Source organism: Pristis pectinata, chromosome 20, assembly GCF_009764475.1.
Source record: "Pristis pectinata isolate sPriPec2 chromosome 20, sPriPec2.1.pri, whole genome shotgun sequence".
Lineage (NCBI taxonomy): Eukaryota > Metazoa > Chordata > Chondrichthyes > Rhinopristiformes > Pristidae > Pristis > Pristis pectinata.
In genome coordinates, this window is record NC_067424.1 from 31863109 (window position 1) to 31886261 (window position 23153).

At 42.9% G+C, this 23153-nt stretch overlaps 1 protein-coding gene across 4 annotated transcripts in view; it reads right to left on the reverse strand.

Annotated features, from left to right (window-relative positions):
- trim33 (tripartite motif containing 33) overlaps window positions 1-23153 on the reverse strand; it is a 138582-nt gene that overhangs the window by 32812 nt on the left and 82617 nt on the right. For all 4 annotated transcript variants that reach the window (XM_052034721.1, XM_052034720.1, XM_052034719.1 and 1 more), the window contains exons 5-7: window positions 14978-15094; window positions 12323-12437; window positions 7802-7948 (exon numbers count right to left, since the gene is read on the reverse strand). In XM_052034721.1, coding sequence (XP_051890681.1) covers window positions 7802-7948; window positions 12323-12437; window positions 14978-15094 — 379 coding nt within the window. The remainder of the gene's footprint in view (window positions 1-7801; window positions 7949-12322; window positions 12438-14977; window positions 15095-23153) is intronic.

Genomic DNA, 23153 nt, shown 5'->3' on the forward strand with positions numbered 1-23153 from the left:
ATTGTGCATATTTAAAAACTATAGAAGAACTGCTCTACAGTTAATAAATAATGCAAATTATATTTAGAAGAGCACTGAATTAGAATGTTTGGAATGGAGTTATGGGCTCATTTCTAAAATCTGATGCTTAAAAGGATCGCTGTCAATAATTAAGGTAGTTAATCATCAAGTCCGTTGGTAGATAAGAAACCTGGGCCAAGGTAAAGAAGGAACATGACAAATATTGAGAACTCAGCACTGCAGGAAGAGTATAGAAGGTGCAGAAGTGAAATCGTAAGGGAAATTAGGAAGGCAGAGAGTACATGAAAGAAACTGGCCAGCAAAATTAAGGAAAATTCTAAGATACTTCATACATATGAGGGAAGAGGGGATGGATAGTGGTGAAAGGTAGATACTGTTAGAAAGCAAAATGGTCACCCAATCCAAATGAATACTTTGTTTGTTTGGGGATGGTTCTAATCTTAAAAAAAAGTGAAAGAGAAAGAAAATACAATCACAGCTCTTGAAAGGGCCAGATCACCATACTCTGATGCACAGGTTTGGTGACGTGGAACTGGAAAACAGTTAAAGGGGGAACTGTGGTTTGCCATTATGATAAAAGATAAGGTTAATGCTTTTGCAAGCACCCCATTAGTCAGTCCGACATCTGTGGTTGGCAAATTATTCAAAAAACATCAACATACTATTTAGAGGGGCACAAATTAATCAAGGACAATTAGTGGGGACAAGGAAAAGTTGTGTTGAGAAAAGTGGTGACTGGCTAACAAGTCTGAATTTTTTTTTGAAGAGGTAGCAAGGAGGGTCAATGACAATGGCACATTTGACGAAGTCAACACAGATTTTGGCAAGGAATTTGGCAAATTCCCATTTGGAAGATTAGAAAAGTAAGAGCACTCGAGATCGAAGGGAAAATAGCAAGTTGAAAGAAAGCAGCAAGTCAAGTGATCAAAAAGCTAGTTTGTGACCAGAAGATTGTGTGGGTTTCAGTACATAGTCCTCACCACTGCTTCTACCTCAGTTCAAAGTCCAGCCCCACCTCATCGTCTAATCTCCCCTCCCCACCATAATCCCAACTATATTTCCGATGGATGCACAAAGAATTCATATCATTTGTTAACAGCAAATGTAGCAGGAATTTATTGCTTTCATTCCACATCCTTCATGCACAAGTGCACACTATGGTACATTTAAAACACAAACAGAAGATGCTGGAAACACTCAGCAGGTTAGGCCACATCTGTGGAAAGAGAAACTAAGTTAATGTATCAGGCCAGAGACCCTTCGTCAGAAGACAAAGTTCTGACAAAGGGTCTCCAACCTGAAATGTTGACTGTTTCTCTTCCCACAGATGCAGCCTGACCTGGTGAGTGTTTCCAGCATTTTGTTTTGTGTTTTAGATTTCCAGCATCAGCAGATTTGTTTAAAAAAAAGGATTTTCACTGTGGTTTACACTTGGCGAGTCCTCAGCCAGGATACATCAGTAAATAGTGATGTGTGCTCTAGATAAACAGACTAATACCCGAGAACAGATTCAAATAATCTTCCAACAGTCGAATCAGTAGCTATAGAACAGTGCAATGAGCATTAACCAGCTCTTTTGGGCTTCATTACTACAAAGTTATTGCACTATAAGCATTCAATTAACTATCTAGCAACCTTTTAAATGATTTACCTTGGTACCATACACTACTGGAAATAAGGATAAAATACTGTGCACACCATGGAATTTTGTCTGTGAACATCAGAATAATTCATAACTGAAACATTGATTACATTATGTGGCAGTGGATTAAACAGTCCCAAAAAAAGTTTTTTCCTGACAAGAACTCTGCCCCAGGATTATTTTGCTTGACTGTAAATTCCACTTAACATATTAGTGCACTAAGCTAATGATGAAAGCCAAAATGAATGTGCAAAGTGGTTTTCCAGAGGGAAAAAACTTCATGTTTGGAATATACATAAAATTGTGAACACATTATCTTAAGTGAACTTTATGAAGAGCCCAAATGAGAATCAATAAACATCTTGTTGGGCCCAATTTTTAAAAGTTAGGCTAATGATCCAAATGCCAAGAAAACCAACAACAACAATCCCAAACAAAGCTAGGTTCTAAAAATTATGTCAAACAGATGCAGGAGAAAAAGGAGATAGGATTTAATTGACTCATTCAATTGCTATTGTACAACCATCTCTCCATTAGTAGAAAAAAACACTGTGGGTGCTCTCGGAATAAATCAAGATATCCTGATACAATAATTATCACCTTCAAAAAGTGAAAAACCAACCAAAATATTTCTGACATAACATTTTATCTACCCCACCTACTAATAATTTGGTGGTGGCATTCAGTCTCTACATATGGTCAAAATGACAGAGTACCATTGAAAGGAACTTGAATGAGAATGTCAGTAGAAGGACTAAAATTGATTTATGGTATCTGCTGGACTGCCAGCAGACATTTATTTTCTATCCTCTAAATGCCCTGTAGGAGGTGTCGATGAACTATTTTCTTGGAATTGCAGTGGCTCATCTGGTCAAAGTACTCCCACACTGTGGTTGGCTAAGGATTCAGGTCTGGGTGGTGAAAGACTTGGAGGAGAACCTTCAGGTGGTGATATTTGCAGCTGCCTTCTGTCCTTGTTGAGAGGACAGGTTTGAGAGATACTATCGAAGCAGCCTTGATGAGGAAATGGAGAACATTTTGTAGTTGATACATATCATAGGTGGCATTTCAGTCATGCACAGAGAGAAAGAAAGGATATGTTTAGCATGACAAAGGCAGCATCTGCCCATTTCCCTCCACAGATGCTGCCTCACCTACTAAGTTCCTCTGGCAGTTTGATTTTGATCCAGATTCCAGCATCTGCAGTCTCTTGTGTTTCTATTTTACTGTATAGCAAAGTCTCTTCAAGGTATGTCTACTTTGAGGAAGTTTTCCTCTTCTCTTGGACAGTTCTGTGACACCCTCTCACTGCTCCCCCTCTAATTTCTACTGCTCTCCTGCTACTTTTCTAGTCCAGATGAAGGGTCTTGACCCAAAACATTGACTGTCCATTTCCCTCCACAGATGCTGCCTGACCCATCAAGTTCCTCCAACACTTTGTTTTACTTTTGCTAGGGTCTGTTCCAATCTGCATGCCTCTATGAACCAGTCTGGTGAACCTTTGCGGCTTTCCTTCTATAGTGAATAGATCCTTTCAGTCAAGTAGACTGAAACCATGCTCAATACTTTTGGTCTTCTTGGCTTAAAGGATCTATTTGTTCTATATTATTGAGCAAATAGATCCTTTAAGCCAAGGAAGGCCATATTTCATTGTAGTAATTGTACACAAATGCTCTGGTAAAGGCCAACATACACTTGCCTTCCTAAATTGCCTGCCACACCTGCACGTTAGCTTTCAGTATAAAGACACCTGAAGTTCCCAATGCCTCAACATTCAAAATACTCAATTTATTTTTCCTAACTTCTTTTTTCCACATTGTACTCCATCTGTCATGTTGTTGTCCACTCAAGTTGTCTATAACCCCTTGAAGCCTTTATATACCCTCATCACTGCTCATGTCCATAGCTTTGTCTCATCAGCAGACTTGAATGTGTTACATTTGGTCCACACTACCAAATCATTGATATAGATCATGAACATCTCATATGATCTCTGATATCTTCTTAGTCGAAGTCCAAAAAGGAACCAAATATTTCTACTATTTTCTGTAAACCCATTTTCAATCAATATATTATATCAGTTTCACATATTTTGTTCAACAACCTCCTGTATATGACCTAATCAATAAAATTCTGAAAACCCAAAAGCACCAGGCTTCTCCTCCATCTACTCTACAAGATGCATTTTCAGAGAATGCCAATACATTAGTCAAGCACACCAATACATTAGTTGAACTAGGTGCCAATTACGATGGATGCTTTGTCCTAAATGGCTCATCTAGGGAAGTGAATCATCACATTCCAGACTTGTGCCTGTGGTGGTAAAAAGACAGTGGGGAAATCAGAGGTCGAGGCACGTTACATATCAACTAATCTCTGAATTCCTCAAAGCTACAGATACTGCAAGATTCTTTTTAATGGTGGCCCCCAGGGAGGATGTTGATGCTGGGAACTTGGCAACGGTAATGCATTAAATATAAAAGGCAAGTGATTAAAATTTATTGCCAGCATCGAGTTACCTGCCACTTATCAGTCCATACCCAATTGTAGTTTAGGTCTTGCTGCATGCTGGCATGGGCTGCTTTATTTGAGAAATTTAAAATGAAACTGGACAGTGTATAATTAATCTCCACTTCTGAACTTACAATGGATGAAACAGCCAAGAACAGTGGGCCTCAGGGGAAAAAAACCCCTTGGGTGCTCCTGTAGCCACATCTTGGAATGGAATGATTGCCTTCCAACAACCACAAGCACATTTCTTTGTGCAATCAAGATTCCTGCCAGTAGTTTTCTCCCCACTCAATTAACACTGACTTCAGTTTTACCAAAATCCCTCAACGCCACACTCAGTCAAACGCAATGATAAGGGCAGTCACTTTCAACCCATTTCTGGATGTCAGCTTTTGCCCACATTTGTAGCATGACTATGGTGGGTTACTTGTACCTTAGTGCTGTAAACAACTTGCGCATCACTTTGCTGATGATTGAATAGACTAACAGAGCAGTAGGAAGCCAATTGGGTTTGTCCTGCTTTTTGCAGAGGCCATATCTGGGCAATGTTCCACATTGCTGGGTAGATGCCGATCTTGTAATTATACTTGGACAGTTTGGCTATAGGTTTGGCAAATTTTGGATTGCAACTCTTCAGCAATGCAGCCAGGATGTTGTCTGGTCCCAATGCCTTAATGATACAAATTGCTCTTTGCCATTTTTTGATATTATGTCAAGTGAATCAAATTAGCTCAATGAGATTCAGGGGGAAGCAGAAATGAATTGCCCACCAAGTGCTTCAGGTTGGTCTATTTTCCATGCTGACACAATCAGAGCTCTCAGGCAGAAAAAAAAGATCTCACAATTAAGAATATGAAAGAGCCTTTCAAACAGAGCCTTACCTGGGAATCCTGTCTATTGAAAATGTTCAGAACTACCATGGCTGAATCAATTTTACACTATGACAACACAATAGTGATACTTCAAAAGTATTGCATTGCCTGTAAAGTGCTTTGCAACATTCTGCAGTAAAAGATCCTTAAAACTGCAAGTCTCTCTTTCATTATTTGATGGTGGTAAATTGACAGTTGACAGAGCACCTCAAGTATATTTCATAGCTCAGACAGTGAATTACTGTAGCTTTAGGACTCAGTTTCATAACCTTATTTTGAAAAGTATGCACCATCTCCTCTGTTGATTTGGCAAAGCAATGTAGTTTTCATCAACCCCCAAGTTTACCAACTTCTATACCAAAAGTGGAAGCTTTATAACCTCACTATATTTCATTCTAACTGACTGTGAAATTGGTTCATGGTATTTTAGGTAATAAAATAATAGTAGATTTGGGAAGGGAAAGTTCCTGCTGTGAACACCAACTGATTAATAGCTTTTTCCCTCCCTTCCCTCCTGTACTGCTTGGTGGATTTTGCTCAACAAGTATAGGCTGTGTGATAGGAAACTCTCAAGATGTGGTGTGTGCGTGGTGCGTGTGTGTATGTGGAGGGGGGGGGGTGGTGGAGATGTTTAAAGTAATCCAACTTCTTTTGATAAATGCATGATTAGTGTATGGCTGCTACCAATTCAAAAAGGCCACATCAGCTTTTATTTTTAAATTTAAAAATAAAAATTTAAAACAAAAACAAGCTTAACTGGTTTCTGCTGATGTCCTCCTACCCTATTTCAAATTGTGAAAATTAAAAATAACTAAGATGCTTGAAATCTGAAAACAAAACAAAATGCTGGAAACACTCCAGACAGGCAAAGTACAATGTTTCAAGTCCAAGAGCTTTGTCAGAAGTGGGAACGAACGAAAGAATACAAGAGAAGGTGGTGGGTGGGTGGGTGGTGGGGGTGGTGGTGGGGAAGAGGAGAGAAAGAGATGGTATAACAAAGGGAATACCATGGATTGGACAAGACCAAACAAGTTAATGTGGCATGCAGATTCCGACTATACTTCTGTCTGTGTCATGTTGCTAATAGCAGGGCTATGGGACATGCCCAGCAGGCCGGACTATATTAGGAGGGGAAAAGTAGTGAGCCAAAATCACAAATGGATGAGCGGCAGAAATGGCCAGTTCTGACACAAACAGAAAGAGCAAGTTACCTAAATGTGGATATTGCAATAGACTCTGGAAGGCTGAACTTGCCAGATGGAAGATGGTCTCAACCAGAGATATTCCTTTTGTTCTACCCATCCTTCCCCCATCTTCTCAGCTACAAATTCTTCCAAATACTCATTTGGATTTATAGGTGCATATCTGTTATATTCAATATCTTTCATTTTAGACTCCTACCCTGTTGGTTCGCTCCAGGGTAGCATCAACGTTTTAGAAGAACCCCAGCTTTTTCCACCTGTCATGGCAATGTAGACAGTCATGAGAAAGAAAGAGTTAAGTAGAAGGACTGGAAACAGAGCTGGTCAATATGAAGTGGGACAGTGTAAGGGGAAGTCACAGTGACATTTGAACATCTGGTTAGTGTCAGTGTGTGAGCACAGTTGAGACAGCTTTACAGCCCCGACAACATCCCCTATCCCTAAATACAGAAAAAAGACAAGGATGCTCAATGAATAAACATCCTGAAAATTAGAGACCTGGTGGTTGAAGTGCTTATGGAACGACGCCAGCAAGAATTTAAAGACATTCAAGAAACAAACACATGGAAAATAATTTGACTCTTAGCCATGCAATTGGCTGTAAAATTAAAGCAATGCCTGGGAGGTATGCAGAGGAATGTATCAAAAGGTGCTTCATGAAATGACTGATAGCAACAACTTCGGACAATAATCAATCATCGCAGAAGACCCTGTATCAGGAACATGGAGAAGAACGCACTGTACCAAACCCCAGCAAGATTCATCTGGAGCAGGTAATATCTGAATACAAGTAGTGAGTTTTGGAAGTTATGAAACTAAAGAGATGTGTAACTATAAAGTTAAGAGTTAAAACAGCTTCTAAACATCTAAAACCTTTACTCTATCAAAAGAGCCCAAGGCAATGCCCCGAGCACCTGTGGTCTTTCAAACTAGGATGGAAAAAGACCCAAATGGTTTTAGTAACAAGTTTCTAGCCCTCTGGATAAAAACCTTGCTGATGGACCCAATACTTTGTCCTCTAACCCGATTGCATTTTCCAATGCATTATCCAAATACGCAATGGTGATCCAGACAGTATACGATTCTTGGCTCCTATCTGAAGATTCCTCAGCAAGATGAAGCATCAAAAATCTAGTTCACAAATCTAAGCCCAAGACAGTAAATATTTTAGGAGGTGAAAGTCTGAGAAACAGAATGAGAGTACTCTGATATTTTTATTCCTTGATCATTTTAGTAATTATCTTAAAGCATCCTACAATAAATTCGATGACCGTTCAAAACATGGACATTAAGTTTCTTTGGTGCTTTAAATAATTAACTCCAGCTTTAATTTTTATTCTCTATTCCCAGGATTACATAGAATTTTATGGGACAAAAAGCATGGGATCCCTACCAATTGGTCTAAGCCAATGTTTACTCTTCAGACATCACTGCCAACATTATTTCATCCTCTCTGATCAACTTATCACAAAACAGGAATTTAATTATTCCATTGCAGGAACATCAAGTCCTTTGTGCCCAGATGCAAAGTAATACAATTTCAACTGCCTTACCAGACGCTTGCTGTAAAGTAGTGCTGTACTGCTTCCACTGGAAATGGCCCATTTTGCAAAATTCATTACATGCTCCACCTGCCTGGCAAGACTGGTAACATCCTGCTGCTGCTGCAGTAATTTTATCTGCCTTTCCTTTGTTACGTTCTGCAGAAAATTGAGCAGTGAAATCCAGTCAAAGTGAGCAATGGGTTATAATCACAATACTGTAGCGGTTGCTACCGCGGAATAAAACAAGACTCACTCGGAGGATTGCCAAACAGAACTGGTTTATTTTCCCGCCTTGCGCGGGCCCTTTAAGGGAGAAAACTCCCGCCCAAAAAACCGGCAATGACGTAAGTCCTACGTCATCAGGACTTTCCCGCGCGCGGGTTCTCCCCGTCGCTCGGAAAGACGAGGCCCGCCGCCATCTTGGGCCTCGTCGCTCCGAAACCACGCGACCCGACTGCCGAGCCGGTTCGCCCAACTAGACGGTGAGTCGCCACACAACCCCACCCCAGAACTGGCGAGACAGTCCCCAAGGTCCGTGGGCTGTGCCAGCTGCCGCTTAGGGGGGCGGCCTCTGCGTCGCGGCGTGGCAACCTCGACAGGCTGTTGCAGATCCAAATGGGCCGGTTTGAGGCGGTCCGCCGTGAAAACCTGTTCCCTGCCTCCAATGTCCAAAATAAAAGTGGATCCGTTATTCCGTATGACTCGGAACGGTCCCTCATATGGTCGTTGCAATGGCGCCCGAGGTGTGCCCCTGCGAACGAAAACAAACTTACAGTCCCGTAGTTCCTTGGGCAGGCAGGATGGGGCTTGACCGTGCCGTGAGGTGGGAATCGGGGCCAAGGCGCCAAGCTTCTCGCGCAGTCTTTGTAGGACTGCTGGGGGTTGTTCCCCTTGGTCCCGAAGGGCAGGTATGAAATCCCCGGGGACAACTAGTGGCGCCCCGTATACAAGCTCAGCTGACGAAGTGCGGAGGTCTTCTTTGGGGGCAGTGCGTATGCCGAGCAGGACCCAAGGCAGCTCGTCAACCCAGTTAGGACCCTTCAGGCGGGCCATCAAGGCCGATTTTAGATGGCGGTGAAAACGTTCCACCAACCCGTTTGATTGAGGATGGTAGGCCGTGGTGGTGTGCAGCTGCGTCCCTAGCAGGTTTGCTAATGCAGCCCAGAGACTGGAAGTGAATTGGGTGCCTCTGTCTGAAGTGATGTGGGCCGGAACGCCAAAACGTGAGACCCAAGTTGTGAGCAGCACTCGGGCGCAGGAATCAGTTGTGATGTCAGTCAGGGGGGTTGCCTCAGGCCACCTCGTGAACCGGTCCACGATAGTAAGGAGGTACCGGGCTCCTCTTGAAACCGGCAGAGGGCCCACGAGGTCGACGTGTATGTGGTCGAACCTCCTACGGGTAGGCTCGAACTGCTGTGGTGGGACCTTGGTGTGTCGCTGGATTTTTGACGTCTGGCAGTGCGGACAAGTCCTGGCCCACTCACTGACCTGTTTGCACAGGCCATGCCAGACAAACTTGCTGGCAACCAATCGGACAGTAGATCTGATGGACGGGTGTGCCAACCCATGTACCGAGTCAAAAACGCGTCTCCGCCAGGCTGCAGGGACTATAGGGCGGGGCTGACCAGTCGCAACGTCGCAAAGTAGGGTCCGCTGACCTGGACCAACCAAGAAATCTCGGAGCTGTAGACCTGAGACTGCAGTTCTGTAGTTGGGCAGTTCGTCGTCGGCTTGCTGTGCGTCAGCCAGGGCCGTGTAGTCGACGCCCAAGGATAGGTTGTGGATGGTTGGTCTGGAAAGTGCATCAGCAACAACATTATCCTTTCCAGAGACATGTTGGATGTCAGTTGTGAACTCGGAAATGTAGGATAATTGTCTCTGCTGATGAGCTGACCAGGGATCGGAGACTTTGGAGAAGGCAAAGGACAGAGGCTTATGATCGGTGAAAGCGGTGAAAGGCCTGCCTTCTAGAAAGTATCGGAAATGCCGGACCGCCAGATACAGCTCTAGAAGTTCCCGATCAAAAGCGCTGTACTTCAGTTCGGGCGGTCTAAGGTGTTTGCTGAAAAATGCCAAGGGTTGCCAGCGGCCTTCGAGTAGCTGTTCCAGTACCCCACCCACCGCGGTGTTGGACGCGTCTACCGTGAGGGCAGTCGGGACGTCAGTCCTGGGGTGTACCAGCATTGTGGCGTCTGCCAGGGCGTCTTTGGCCTTAACGAAAGCAGCCGCAGCCTCGTCAGTCCAGATGATGTCCTTGCCCTTACCAGCCAGCAGCGAGAACAGAGGGCGCATGATACGGGCTGCTGCAGGGATGAAACGATGGTAAAAGGAATCCCAAGGAATTCCTGTAGGCCTTTGACTGTGTCGGGGCGGGCAAAATGGCGGATAGCATCCACCTTGGCGGGTAGGGGTGTTGCCCCGTCGCTGGTGATTTTGTGGCCGAGGAAATCGATAGAGTCAAGTCCGAATTGGCACTTGGACGGGTTAATCGTGAGGCCGAAATCGCGGAGGCGGTTACGGCTGGCGATCAGTATGTCGTCCAAGTAAATGAACACGAAGTCCAGATCTCGGCCTACCACGTCCATCAGCCGCTGGAAGGTCTGCGCGGCGTTCTTAAGGCCGAACGGCATCCGAAGGAATTCGAACAGGCCGAATGGGGTGATAATCGCAGTTTTGGGGACGTCATCCGGATGGACCGGGATTTGGTGGTATCCCCTAACGAGGTCCACTTTGGAAAAGATGCGGGCCCCGTGTAAGTTCGCTGCGAAGTCCTGGATGTGAGGGATGGGATAGCGGTCCGGGGTGGTGGCGTCATTCAGCCTGCGGTAGTTGCCGCAGGGCCTCCACCCTCCGGTGGCTTTGGGGACCATGTGCAGGGGGGAGGCCCAGGGGCTGTCTGACCTGCGAACAATCCCCAGCTCCTCCATGTGACGGAACTCTTCCTTTGCCAGGCGGAGCTTGTCTGGAGGTAATCGCCGTGCTCGGGCATGAAGGGGTGGCCCTGTGGTAATGATGTGGTGTCGTACCCCATGTGTGGGCCTAGAATTTGTAAACGAAGGTGCCAAAATCGATGGGAATTCGGCTAGGAGCTTGGCGAAATCGTCGCCAGAAAGGGAAATGGAGTCCAGGCGCGGGGCTGGTGGGCTGATTTCTCCCAGGGGATAGGTCCGGAGAGTGCTAGAGTGAACTAACCGCTTCCTTCGCAGGTCGACTAACAGGTTGTGGGCCCGAAGGAAATCGGCTCCTCGGAGTGGTCGGGCGACGGTGGCAAGGGTAAAGGTCCAGGTAAAATGGCTGCCGCCAAAGTGTAATTGAAGGGTACGGGTGCCGAAAGACCGTATCGTTGTACCGTTGGCGGCATTGAGTAGAGGACCTGGTGGCCTGTCACGAGTGTCGCGGCCTGTCGGGGGCAAAATACTGACCTCTGCTCCAGTATGAACGAGGAAACGCCGTCCAGATTTCTTGTCCTGAATGAAGAGGAGGCTCTGTCGGCGGCCAGCCGCCGTAGCCATCAGCGGCGGCTGGCCCTGGCGTTTCCCTGAAACTTGCAGGGTGGGCGGCATCGACGGGCCTCCGCACCCCACCTCTGATGGTAGAAGCACAGCTGGTCACCCGTGTCGTCGTCTGCGTTCCTGGGGCGTGGCTGCTCGGTTGCTGGGGCCGGGTGAGGCGGGCGTTGGGCTCGCGGCCTGGTGATTTGACTGACGGACGAACCGCTCTCGCGCTTGGCCCTCCACAGGACATCTGCCCGGGCGGCCACCTCACGGGGGTTGCTGAAGTCGGCGTCAGCTAACAACAAGTGGATGTCATGGGGGAGCTGTTCGAGGAAGGCCTGTTCGAACATCAGGCATGGCTTGTGTCCCTCGGCCAATGCCAGCATCTCATTCATTAGGGCGGATGGGGATCTGTCCCCCAGGCCATCCAGATGAAGCAGGCGGGCGGCGCGCTCACGACGGGAGAGGCCGAAGGTCCGGATCAAAAGGTCTTTGAAAGCCGGGTACTTATCTTCCTCCGGAGGCGACTGGATGAAGTCTCCAACCTGGGCGGCTGTCTCCTGGTCCAGAGAGCTAACCACATGGTAGTACTTCGTGGAGTCGGAGGTGATCTGCCAAAGGTGGAATTGCGCTTCGGCCTGGTCAAACCAGACGCTGGGCCGAAGTGTCCAAAAGGTGGGCAGCTTGAGGGCCACTGCGTTGGCTGCTGCGCTGTCGTCCATTTCGCAGGTCCAAAAGCCGTTTGGACCGTCGGGGTCACCAATGTAGCGGTTGCTACCGCGGAATAAAACAAGACTCACTCGGAGGATTGCCAAACAGAACTGGTTTATTTTCCCGCCCAAAAAACCGGCAATGACGTAAGTCCTACGTCATCAGGACTTTCCCGCGCGCGGGTTCTCCCCGTCGCTCAGAAAGACGAGGCCCGCCGCCATCTTGGGCCTCGTCGCTCCGACACCGCGCGACCCGACTGCCGAGCCGGTTCGCCCGACTAGACGGTGAATCGCCACAATACAAAGATTAACTCATATTTGCATACCTCTAATTGCTGCAGCAGATTCTTGCCCTTCTTGTTTATCTCATTAATGAGAGTGAAGATAGCAACTTTAATGTCATGCTCAACTTTCTTGTTCGTATCATTGACCTCATTTAACCTAAGAGTATGGAAAAAAAGGTAAGAATAAATTCTCCAAACACCAGTTCATACACAGGATTTTAGATTTTCTTTTTCCATAGAATAGCACTTCAAAAGTTTATAGACAGAACTACTCAAAGTGCAAATTTTAGCAACTCTTTGGAGAAAAAAGGCAATAATTTGAAGTTATAACCTAATTATCCAATTCTAGGAAGATCTAACTACAAGCTCAGTATTTTAAGAGCTACCCATTTCCCCATGGACTCTAAGGATAATCATCACAGCCAATAGAATAAAGACTATGTTGCTTGAAGGCACAATCCACTGAACATTACTTGTGAAAGACTCATACATTTATGATACATTTTCTTACCTTGCTTCACTACGTCCTTCATTACGTTTTGTCAGAAGGATTCACTGCTTAGTAAAATGTTGCAAATCATTTGACTTACAATTTGTTCTAGTGTTTTTCTCTATAGCACTTGGATTAATTCCAGCTTTCTGTAAAATAAGTTAATATCCCACTCCTTCCAATATCCTTTCCAAAATGACTTGACTGCATCAATATCTTGCAACTAAACATTCTACATTCAAATAGCACTCTGCAAAGAATTTTTTCGCTAATCAATATTTCTTTCAAAGAAAACTGTACAATGTACAAATGAGCTGATTATCTCTGATCACCGCTTAGTTCTATTTTCTTGCATAATCACCACATACCCTGATCTTTTAATCCCAAAGTTCAACCAGTCTTAGCCTCAAACATCATCAACAATTGAACATCCATAATGTTCTGATATGGAAAATTCCAAAGATTTATAACCACACAAAAAATCTTTTCATTTCCGTACTAAATGAACCAAACTAGCTTGGTTCTCTGTCCAAGAAATAGCCTCTCACCATTTAATCAATTCCCTTCAGAATCTTATACTTCTCAATGAAATCCTCTCTCATTTCCACAAACTTGAGTACAGGTCAATCTTACTCATTGCCCTCAAAGAACGGTCCCCTATCCCTGGAATCAATTTAATGAAACTATGCTATACTGACTCTAAGCAGATCCTTCTTCAAATAAACAAATCAAAATTATGCATAGTACTCCAAACAAGATCCCACCAAAAGTTCAATGCAACCTCAGTTATACTCAACTGTCTTGCAAAAACAAAAAGCTATTTCATTTTCTTTTGTAAATGCTTACACGTTTATTTTGTTTCTCATGAAGTAGCACACCAAGACCCCTCTGTGGAACACTCCCTTACTTTTTTTCCCCACACTTGATAAAAGGGTCTTTTTCTTCTTTCCACCCAACCTTATATTTTTCCAGCACTATGCTTAGTCATCATCTGACCCACTTGTTTAACCCATTTCCATTTGCAAACTTCAAATTCTTTCCTACCTCTATACAATTAGCAATCTTTATTATGTTACATTGTCTTTTCATCCAAGTCATAAAGTAATATGCAAAATAGCCCCAATAATTATTCTTCTGACCAAAAACATCATCAATTTAAAATCGACCCCATTTATTACTCTGCTTTGTCCTTTAGCCAACCTTCCCTCCACGCTAATCTGATCCTTGCACTTCCTGCCCACCAATCCCTTAGTGCTTATAAAATGTTTTCTATTCAATGGGCAGAGGACAAGTAGTAGGGGCAAGGTTAAAATTTAGATCTTGGAACACAACTGAGCACAGTTGTATCAGCTCCACTACTGGCTGGAGACACACATGTAGATTATAACCATAGGTAAAGATTCAACAAATGCAGGACCCCAAATATTTCAAGACTTAACCATTATACATTGCTTGTCAAGTTGTCCATGACATTGACAAAAGCGATCAAGACCAAGGAGCCCTAGTCTGCAGGGAGGGTGTGGGGGAAGGGGTATATCAATGATAGGGTTAAGCTGGGGTGACCAGAGGGCTAAACTGCAAATAAGTTTTCTGGTTGATGAATGAATGGGAACAGTTTAAAAAAAAAGGGTAAGAACATGGACAAGACAACCTAGACAAAAGAATACTAGAGTTGCAAAATGCAGAGGGCTTGCCCAGCAGGTCAGGCTGGGCATGTCCTCCACTCAGAGAGAAAAGAAGTGTTGAGCTAGTATTACAGATGGATAACTGATACAGACCAAGGAATCAAGTTATAAAATTCAATATTGGGTCCAAGTGGCAGCAAAGTGGTGCTGGGTGTATTCATGTAAATTTAAGCGTTTCAGGTGATATTGCAAGGCGCAGAAAGCATGTTGATTAGAAATAAGAGGCCAGGAGCAAATTGGTAGAACACAGATAATGGTGCCGGAGCATGCAAACCAGACCCGTACACTACTGACAGATTTTGGGCATACGATTCTTATTGTGGGAAAAAAAGGTAACCTTGCATTTGAGTGTAGAAAGATACAGCCACAAGGATGGAACTGCATGGTTCATTCTGAACCGCTGGAAGTTATTCTGTAAGTATCAAGTTCAAGAAGACTTGCTTGAAATAAAAAAAGGCAATATTTTTTGCAGGGTACAATCATGACTGCAGTACCCTACAGTATCTGATAAGCTGAACATACCTGTTCTGCACTTGACTAGCTGCATACTGCACATAATTCTTCTTTTCTTGAAGCTTGGCCATTAAAGTTTCAATAATAATTTTTTGGTTTTGAAATGCTTCTTCTAAAAATTGGTATCTGTAAATAAAACAAAAGGATAAATTTACCACCAAAGTCATTCTCTAGTGAGATAAGAAAATATTCTTTCAAAAATCTGCTTTGAGGAAAGAAATGAAGATCAGTAAAAATTCAAGATTATATTCTTAAGGAACAGGACAACTCAGATTGAAAGCAATTGTTTGAAAAGTTACCAATATTTACAGGTATCTGTTACTGTGAGGAAAATAATTTTATTAAATAATGTAATCTTGCTTATGAAAAAAAAGTTTGCAATTTTATAATCTCATGACCTTTTTGCCCCAGAGTGTCCCTAATCTAATGAGGTAATTCTGACATGCAGTTAATTAGAATGCAAAAAAAGATAAATTATCAGATAATCAATTTCAGTGTGTTTGTACAGTAGTAAATGTTGGCCAGTATACCAGAAAGTTCCTCAAATCTTTAAATATTGCAAAGCAACATATAACATCCATCTGAAAGTTTCCTCATCTCACCTGTAAAATGGCACATCAACACGAAGTACAAAAACACACTGGGTGCAAGTCAGGATGGTATGCTCCTTGGTTTCACCCAGCTGTGTCATCTCACTTTAGAGATGTTCCCTTTGTTCTACCCACCTCTCTCCCACCTTCCCTGCTGCTGAAAAGCAATGTTTTTCTCTTTCCCAGATCTGATGAAGAGTCTCAGACCTGAAATGTTAACTATTTCTTTCCACAGATGCTGCCTAATCTGCTGAATCTGCCATTCAAATTACTCCACATTAAGACTGACATCTGTGTTGGGGATTGCTAGATAAATACAAGATGGATCATCCAGTTGGTGCTTCTGGCTGAATATGATTGCAAATGCGTCAGCCTTACCTTTATCATTCATATGCTAGGCCCCACCATCCTTGGGATTGTAGTTGTTTTTGGAGCTACCTCCTCCATAGATAAATGCCAGATAGCATCTGTAAAGAGAGAAACTGAGTTAACACTTCAGGTTGGTGACCCATCATCAGAATCAGAACACTGATGAAAAGTTACCAATGTGAAATGTTAGCAGTTTCTCTCTCCACAGATGATATCTGAACTGTTGAGCATTTCCAGATCTCATGCATATTTCAACTTTAAGCCTGCAACCGCAACCAAATATCCACCCCATTAAACAAATAGCTGACAACTTATGGCAATGGGTAAATAGCCAGTATAATAGTAAAGTTCGGTTTTAAGATCCAGCTGATGTTGCCTAACTGGCTTTTCTAGTCTATTCTGGCATCCATGAAGATTATGACCATCTTCAACCTCAGCTCAACTTTCCTCCACTATCATCCTGCCTGGATTCCCTTAATATCCATAAAGGCATCAAACAGTTTTGAATTTACTCACTGACTGAGCCTTCTGGGACAGAGAAATCCAAAGATTTATTACCATCTGTGTGAAGGAATTTCTCCGCATCTCAGTCCTAAGTGTCATACCTCTTTGTCTGACTGATCTCTGGTTCAAGGCTTCTCATCCAAGGAACCATAATCCATGTGGTAACCTCGCATTCTTCTAAACTTTTCAGAATATAAGCCAGCCTGCTCAACCTCTCCTCACATAGCAAACCCTCTATACCATAAACCACTCTGATGAATCTCAGGACACCTTTGAACATTAACAATTCTCAATCTGTCACCATTTAAAAAAAGCTGCATTTTCCCACATTACGTACCACCTGCCACATTCTTGTCTCCTCATTTAGTCCGTCTACATCCCTTTGAAGAATCTTTACACCCTCCTGTTCACAATTCCACTAGTCTTGTATCATCAACTAAGTTGGAAATATGGTATTTGGTTCCCTAAGCCAAACTGATGATACAGATTGTGAATACCTGGGGTCCAAACACCAACCTCTACTACACTCCAGTGGTTATGACCTTGTTATTACTAGACAGTTTACAGATATAGTTTTAGGGGAAGCACAATAAAGTTAATAGTCTCCAACTGCTCCCATGATTGCTCAATTTGAGTCATATAGTCCTCTGCACAGAAACAGGTCTTAGACCTATGCCCTCTGGTTGTAGACACTATTACAATTGCAAAAATGTCTTAGCATCTACCCGACCCATGCCCTTCAATTTGACATATCTCAAATCAGGTCCCCCACCGCCATCCCCGCTCCAAGGAGGTGACAAGAGGATTGACAAAGAGATGAAAGTTTTCTTTGCCTATCTTTACTGGTTTTGCATTCAGTGACATTGTCAAGGCAATATTCGTTGTCCAACCCTAAATGGAATTGGAAAAATATGCAAGGCAAATTAGAAGGTGGTAGCAGACACAAGAGACTGCTGATGCTGGAATCTGGACCAACAATTTGCTGGAACTCAGCAGGTCAAGCAGCATCTGTGGGAGGAAAGGAATTGTTGCCGTTTTGGGTCGAAACTTCGCATCAGGACTGATGTGGAGAATGGTGGCAGCTGTTTCCTGAAGGGAACTAAGGTATGTTGGGTTTATACAAAATATCTGAGCATTTTCATGGTCCTTTACAAGTATGATCATGACCTCTGTTTAAAATGCTAGTCTAATAAAATTTGCTCTGTATTTCAATAATCAAATTCTAAAAATTCAGTTACTCAAAGCTAGGACTGTATATTCAGCATAGAATTGATAAAGCTAGAGATTTGATCCTAGAGATGCTAGGAAAGCTACTGGCTCCTTCCAATGCAAAGCCATAAAATATAGAAGTCACATTAACGCCAATATTTGTAAAATGATATGCCATATTACAATTCTCTTCAATTGAATTTCAACAGCATGTGAGGCCCAAAGTAAATGGTATGGAGGCTTAAAAGTTACTGGACTTGTATCCACAAGACCTGGACTAATGTGTGGTGACACATGCGGGCTGCCCCCAGACCACTCTACACAAAAGATACATTTCACTGTGTGTTTCGATGTACATGTGACTAATAAAGACATCTTAACTCACAACAAATTCAGAACAAATTAAGCAAAAGATGAACTGAAAGCTATTGGTTATTTTTACATACTGAAATGAATTTCTACACAGTCGTAGACATATTTCATACTTGAAGGTTTACAATATTTTCAGATGGTATAGGAGAAACCCAACTGTAGCAAGCAAGCAATACTTTGCTTATTTAAAATAGACCTAAATGTCTTCCTACAAAACCTAAATAACCAATGTCTGAACGATGGCTTTGCAAGGCTATACAAAAACACAGGCTTGGTCAACTTTCCACTGAATCAAGTTCAGTGACTGCCATGTCAAGACCAAATTGACCACAGAACTTTAGAATCAGGAAGCACTATTGACACACATCTTTAATAGGGTTGTCCATTAATCACTGTAAACTGGTATTTAAAAACATCAAATACTGGAAATACTCAGGTGAGGCAGCAGCTGTGAAAAGAGAAACAGTTAATGTTGCAGGTTGAAGACCATTCATTAGAACTGAGGAAAACAAACTGGTTTTAAGTTGCAGAGGGGAAAGATGAATAGGATACAGGGAAATATTGCAAGAATGTGTTTTGATCCTTCATGAGCTACCTTCAGTAGCACATTACCTCAGTTCAGACTCCAGATCTGGCTCATTCCTTAGCCGTGGCACCCCTCTATCATGCCTGAAAGTATCTCTTTCATCCCTCCTTGGGGCAACACAAGGAGGCAGATAGCTTGTTTTCGGCATGGAGGTGGGGGGGGGGGGAAGGTGGTGGTGAGTGATGGTGAAAAAAAAGGATTAAAATTAAGGAGGGAATGCAAAATAGAGCAAGCCAAGGTACATCTTTTCTACCCCTCCCACCCCACCCACCTACAGCCTTTTTTTATTCTATCCCCATCCTCAACTCCAACAACTCTGATCTCAAGCTCAGTACAGACAAGAATCCTATTTATCTACCTGCTTTCTCCTCAGCTCCAATTACTCAAAGAAAAACTACCTTTAAGTTTAGCAATAATGGCTGGAACTAAGCTGTTTGACAATGGGCCACTTAGATGGTCATTAAAGTTGGGACAAAAGTAGCTATTTGCAAAAGATCAGTAATGGGAACTGCTGAGAAGTGAGGCTCTAGAGCCAGAGGAATTTAAAGAGGTGGATTGAGCACATATGGATTGAACAATACTTTAAATTACGTGTGTGGTAACTACGGCAAAGTACTTCACATTAAACTCTACAAAAATCTTAGCATTTTGTTGTTAACAATTCAGTTAAAACTGATTAACTTTTCTAATCACAAGATTAATTGCTCAAACCGTCATCACATACCTAATGGCACAATCGCTCATCCCTCACATTGCTGAATACAGACAAATCAGTAAATTGCTACCAAGTGGTTCTGCAGTCTTAATAGATACTCCAAAGTTAAAATTCTGGATTTGATCTTTCTTCATTTAATCATACAACTTCATTTTATACTAACTTAGGAAAGCCATAGAAATGGAAGGACAGCCACAAGGTATTCCACTCAGTTAATAAAACATAAGTAGTAATATAACAGAGAAAGATAACAGGAGCAATATATTGAACAAGAGTCCTTATGAAGCAAGACCATGTCAAGGAGCTTCACAGTAACATTACCAAGCAAAGAAAAGACACCAAGTAACAGTGAACTTGATTACACAGACAGGTAAAAAGAAGAAATGGAGCCAGAGAGATGTGAGGGAATTTCAGACCTTGTGGCCTTGTCAATTGAAGACAAGATCACTAATGGTGTAGCAATTAAATGCAGGGATGAGTAAAAAGGTCAGAAATGAAAGGCACAAACATTTACTGTTAGAGATAGGTGAATTATTCAGGAGGAGAGAAATGAGAAAGTGATTTGGGAGTATAGCCCACCAAACAGAGGATAGGTTAAATGGATTTGGTGCATGGACCCAAGGTACAAATGAGGATTGCATCATAAGTGTGTCTAGAGCCAGGTAACATAATCCAGGTTAAAAAAAACATTAAAGAAGTACAAATATTCTTAGTGATGAAGTAGATAGTGGGTCTGAAACACAATTTGACTCGGAATGCAAGAATTTTACCCATTGCTTAAGTTCTGATGTCACAAGAAGATTCCTTGTTGCCCTGCTTACTAATGTCAGTTTGGACAGGAGGAGAGATAATGAGTTAAAAGCCACCCTTGGAGGAAAGGTGACGAGAGAGAGGAACCTCATTATGAACAGGTCACAAGCCTAGCACTGGGAGCCTGAATGAGTCCTCTTTACTGGCATCCCTCAACTTCCACCATCCAAACCCATGAATCTCACCCAACTGCCCTTCCCCTCAAGCCCATTACCCAAATTCCCACTCAAATCACTGACCCAACAATCACTACTGTATTGTGGAGGGTCGTGGCTGTGACGTGACAGCACTGCCCATTACCTGGTCAAAAGGCACACCACCATCAATTAAGGTTTGGCTCCACCCCACTCATCAGTGCACACCTGACCATTAGTCCCATTAAGCATCTTTGTACTTGGCCTCAAGCCATTGGCCTTTTGTGATTGATTAGTCCTTGCTAGCACCTGGCCATTGGCCTTTTTGAACTACCTGGGCTGGACCCCCCCCCCCCCCCCCCCCCAAGCACTATAAAGAGTGCCATATGTGCCCAGTTCATTCTCTTTTGACTGCTCTGAGGGATTCACCTTGCTTCATCCCAGGCTGAGGAACCGTGGAATGGTGCTGGAGAGATCATTGGTAAGGTGTGCACTGTCAGTAGAGTTAGGAGTGTTCTAGTTAGTATCCCCGGTAGCATAGCACCGTGCCTGCACTGAGTCAAGAGGCGGCGGGTATCGTTTTGTTTTTCCTTGACTGTCTGTACCTAGTTCGTTGTGTGTGTATCTTACCCTTGTTGCAATTTTCCCACGCTTGCTATAACTGGTGCGCGCGTGTGTTGTTCCCATTACCTTTCCCCACGTTTGTCTTTCTAAATAAATCATTTATCTCTGAGATGGTGTTCAGAGTCCTTGTCCTCTGAGACCTCGAATCTGTTTCACAACAACTACCCCCACCCATCAAACTCAGGCCCATCATTTACCACTTGCAAGCATTCAATCCTTATTCAACATTAACATCACCCCCAATGCCACCTTAATCCCAACTCTGGCCTCTCTACCAGGAGCTTTTTCTTTGCATGCTCTGCACTGGTGCAGCAGTCCAGGATCATTCCTAGAGTTACTGCCAATTCAGAGGCACCTGGCTCCTTAGCAATTCTGAATTTAAATGGTAATCCCATGATTAGAATGGCCATTAGCACACCATGTATCAGCTGACTACCCTGCCTCTGAACTTGTTGGCTCTCACATTTACAAGAGTACTTACAAAAATCAAATGTGGCTGAACAGATCTTGTCTCTCAGTTAGTGTTCAAAAGGTACATTTTCAAATCAGCAAAACAGCTGATGTTTATTGAAATCTTTGTTTACCTGAGAAAGTTTCAAAATTTAAGTTTGCTCCATAAAACAAATCAATAGAATAAATGAAAGGTCAAGTCTTTGTCCAACTGTAAGACAGACAACAATATTGTTTTTCATACATCACTAATGATGAAAAGGGCTATATGTAGCTGAACCATCTAATCTGCAAGATACCCTATGTAATTTGGTCAAAAACCTTAACACCATGAGCAAATTCAGCCCTTTCAGTTGTAAGTCATATGGCAAGATCTTGTTGATTGGGATAGGAAGAAAAAGTCTATGCATTGCTCTGGTTACATCCCACTCATGAGAACTGGTATCTTAAAACTTCCAAGGCCAAGACTGTTTTCATTTGGAATAGTGAGAGCAATCTTGGGCCCCATATCCAAGGAAAGATGCGCTTGCCCTAGAGTGGATCGAGAAGAGGTTCACAAGAATGATCCCAGGAATGATAGGGGTTAATATACGAAGAGCATATCATGCTCAGGGCCTGTACTCGATGGCGTTCAGGAGGATGAGGGGGAATCTCATTGAAGCCTACTGGATACTGAAAAGACTGGATAGAGTAGATGTAGAGAGGACAGTTCCATTGGTAGGAGAGTCCAGGATCCAAGGGCACAGCCTCAGAATAAAGGGATGTCCCCATAAAACAGATGAGAAATTTCTGCAGTCAGAGGGTGGTGAATCTGTGGAAGTCAAGTCCTGTATTTAAGGCAGAGACAGAGGTTCTTGATTGGTTAAGGGTTAAATGGGGATGGAAAAAATAATCAGCCATGATCGAGTGATGGAGCAGACCTGAGGGGCTGAATGGCCTAACTCTGCTCCTATATCTTGTGCTTCTCAGGACACTGGAAGTCTTCATGCAAAAATATAAGCTTCTCTAAAAGACAATTAACTTTCAAGGACATTGTGTTTCTATTATGAAATGACTCTTCTTCCTCAAATGAGAGAAGCCATTCTGGAACTGAAGGGGGTGGAGGGAAGAGAAGAGATTCTGAGCAATTACACACATTTGCATCACCTTGAAAAGTCCTTAGTTTCTTGCTGGTAGTTTTCAAGGGGCTTTCCTCACTCAATTCAGAATTCAACAGGGGAAGCACATGAAACTAAAGTATTACACGTTTGCCCACCCAGCTAACAAAGTACTGGGAGTATTTCGACCTTCAATGAAATCAGTGATGTTTCCTTTAGCTATCAAAAGTAGCACTCAGATGATTTTTGCACACTTCCCTGCATGGGCTCTAAATTTGAGAACAGTATTCAATATACAAATTAAATGACATTTCATGATTAAAAAATATTTCCCTATTTTCTTTGTTCTTGTGCTTTTTCTAGCCAGAATTTCAGAAGTAGGACAGACAGTTGGTGAACTAATGAGTAACAGGAGTAAACCGAAGTATGACTACATTTTTACGTTTTGAAACAAAATGCCTTAAGGTAGTTTGCTGTATTAGGCTAGCAGAAAATTATCACCAGCTAATGTAATAACCAACAGTTCAAAAATTTATCCAGTGAACAAATGGATTGTTGTTCTTGGTTAAAATCATTGGCCTGTTCAATTTTTTTGATTTTGGCCAAAGTAACATTCAAAATTTACCCAAATTCCCATTCCAGTAAAACAGTGCAACAAAAATGGTTTAAAAAATATAAAAGGCAGGGTTTCATTATTGAGTGGAAAAACTCAGCAGAGCAAGCAA